The sequence below is a fragment of the Poecilia formosa genome, unplaced genomic scaffold, assembly GCF_000485575.1.
Source record: "Poecilia formosa unplaced genomic scaffold, Poecilia_formosa-5.1.2 Scaffold852, whole genome shotgun sequence".
In the NCBI taxonomy this organism is placed as follows: Eukaryota; Metazoa; Chordata; class Actinopteri; order Cyprinodontiformes; family Poeciliidae; genus Poecilia; species Poecilia formosa.
The window spans coordinates 60,898-62,583 of record NW_006800791.1 but is presented as its reverse complement, the minus strand read 5'-3'; the positions used below and the strand labels follow the sequence as shown (position 1 = coordinate 62,583).

The following is a 1,686-nucleotide window of genomic DNA, read 5'->3' as shown; positions in this document are numbered from 1 at the left end:
GAGACCACCCACGGAGGGTGAGAGGGGAATTTTTTTTTTATATATATATATATACTGCCACCCCTGAAAAAATTCCTGCCACCCCATAAATATTTTTCTAGATCTGCCCCTGTGTGAACAGTTTACGACTCCAACCTCGTCGGGCTTCTTCTGGTGCAGAATTATGACGCATGTCGCACAGCAATGACGTAAAAGTCAGATAAAATGTGATATGACCATTCAGACTGCAGGCACTTTGAAAACAGTTGGATTAATGCTGCATTCCAGTCGTAATCAGAACTGGAAAATTTTGACTTCCCAGTTGGAAAAATTAACTGCAACATCCTCCAAAGTTGAATTATGACTTGTAAGGCTGACTTGATGTTCCAATATGGCCGCTCCTCTCATCAACTATAGTAAGCCGTGGTGAAAACATTTTTATTTTTCAAAACACACAAATAAGAAGAGTGCATCTAAAATTAATGTTACAAAATCCAAAACATGCTGGTGGGAACCACAATCTGGCAATAAGTCATGACTGGGGTCATTCACCCCACAGGTAAACACTGACACCAGGAACCAGGGGTAAAACTCAATGCAGTTCTAACCGCAAAGACATAAAACTGAGGTAAAAGTAGGGTTATGGTAACACAAGTACTTGTATATGGAGTTTTCATTTAATATCATTTAATACTCACCCATCTGGAAGGCAGATAGAAGGGTCACTGCAGCCAGGAGAAGAGGGGAATCTGTTGCCATTGCAGACTGAACTTTACTCAAGTGTTAGGAGAGACTTCCTGGGAAAAGACTTAAAGCCATCCCACTGTATGTTCAAACATGTCTGTACAGTAAAGCTCTGCCCTGCCCTGCCTCTGTAAAATATGGACTGGATTCTCAATTAAATATTTTTGTTTGAAGAAAATGTTGTGAGGATGCTTTCTCTGTGAAGCATGGTGTCAGTTTTATATCGTTTCTTTCTCCCATTACCTGTTTGATCTGTCTGCAGGAACCTTTCTGATCGGCCGTGGCGGTGCTGTCAGGTTTCCTCTAATGGAGATTTTAAAAAACGAGTTCAAGTCAGCAGTTAACCGGTTCAGAGCACCTAATTGGCATGTGTTACCACGCCCCACGGCAGCCCACGGGTGACAGCGCAGGGTTGGGGTTTGCGTGCCATTATCAGCCGGCTTCCTCCCGCGGTGGCATGGACAGCGACGATGAAAGCGTGGAGGAGGTGGTGGAAGGTTTGTACCGCTGCAACACACGCTGTTCACGGGAGGGATGTGGTAAAGGAGGGCTTTGATCCCGCTTTAACTGCTAAACGCTTCAGTCCCGAGCCTCCATGAGGAGGTCTGACACTGGGCCCGCTCGGTAGTGGGGAGCGCCAGGGACTGGAGTTGTGACGGCGATCCGCGCAAGAGGCAGCTGAAAGCGGCGTGGGTGCCGTTAGAGCTCCGCAGCCGACGGAAGTTTAACACGATACAGTATGTTCGCTTCATCGCACTGGTGCTTTTAACAGCTGATGTGTCTGTTGAACAGGAGTCAGTCAGAAAAAAATTGGATGGTTTGTTTCTTTAAGAGTTGACAGAAAGTTGACTGAGTTTATAGAAGCTCCAGCAGTGGTTGAGCGAGTAGTAAAACTACAGCAGTTGTAGGATCAGATCATGGAATGTAGAAAAAACGCCACGAATTATTTAATATATATATATA

The 1,686-nt window shown here is 45.0% G+C and overlaps 2 protein-coding genes across 2 annotated transcripts in view; one reads left to right on the top strand and one right to left on the bottom strand.

Annotated features, from left to right (window-relative positions):
* The window catches only part of mgst2 (microsomal glutathione S-transferase 2), a 14,764-nt gene extending 13,810 nt beyond the window's left edge, over positions 1–954 (bottom strand). The window contains exon 1 of the mRNA XM_007543581.2: positions 678–954. Within this exon, the coding sequence (XP_007543643.1) occupies positions 678–738 (61 nt within the window). The 5' untranslated portion in view covers positions 739–954. The remainder of the gene's footprint in view (positions 1–677) is intronic.
* A 114-nt stretch (positions 955–1,068) lies between these two features.
* Positions 1,069–1,686, top strand: part of setd7 (SET domain containing 7, histone lysine methyltransferase) — a 9,166-nt gene continuing 8,548 nt past the window's right edge. Inside the window, exon 1 of the mRNA XM_007543579.2 lies at positions 1,069–1,220. Coding sequence (XP_007543641.1) covers positions 1,091–1,220 — 130 coding nt within the window. The 5' untranslated portion in view covers positions 1,069–1,090. The remainder of the gene's footprint in view (positions 1,221–1,686) is intronic.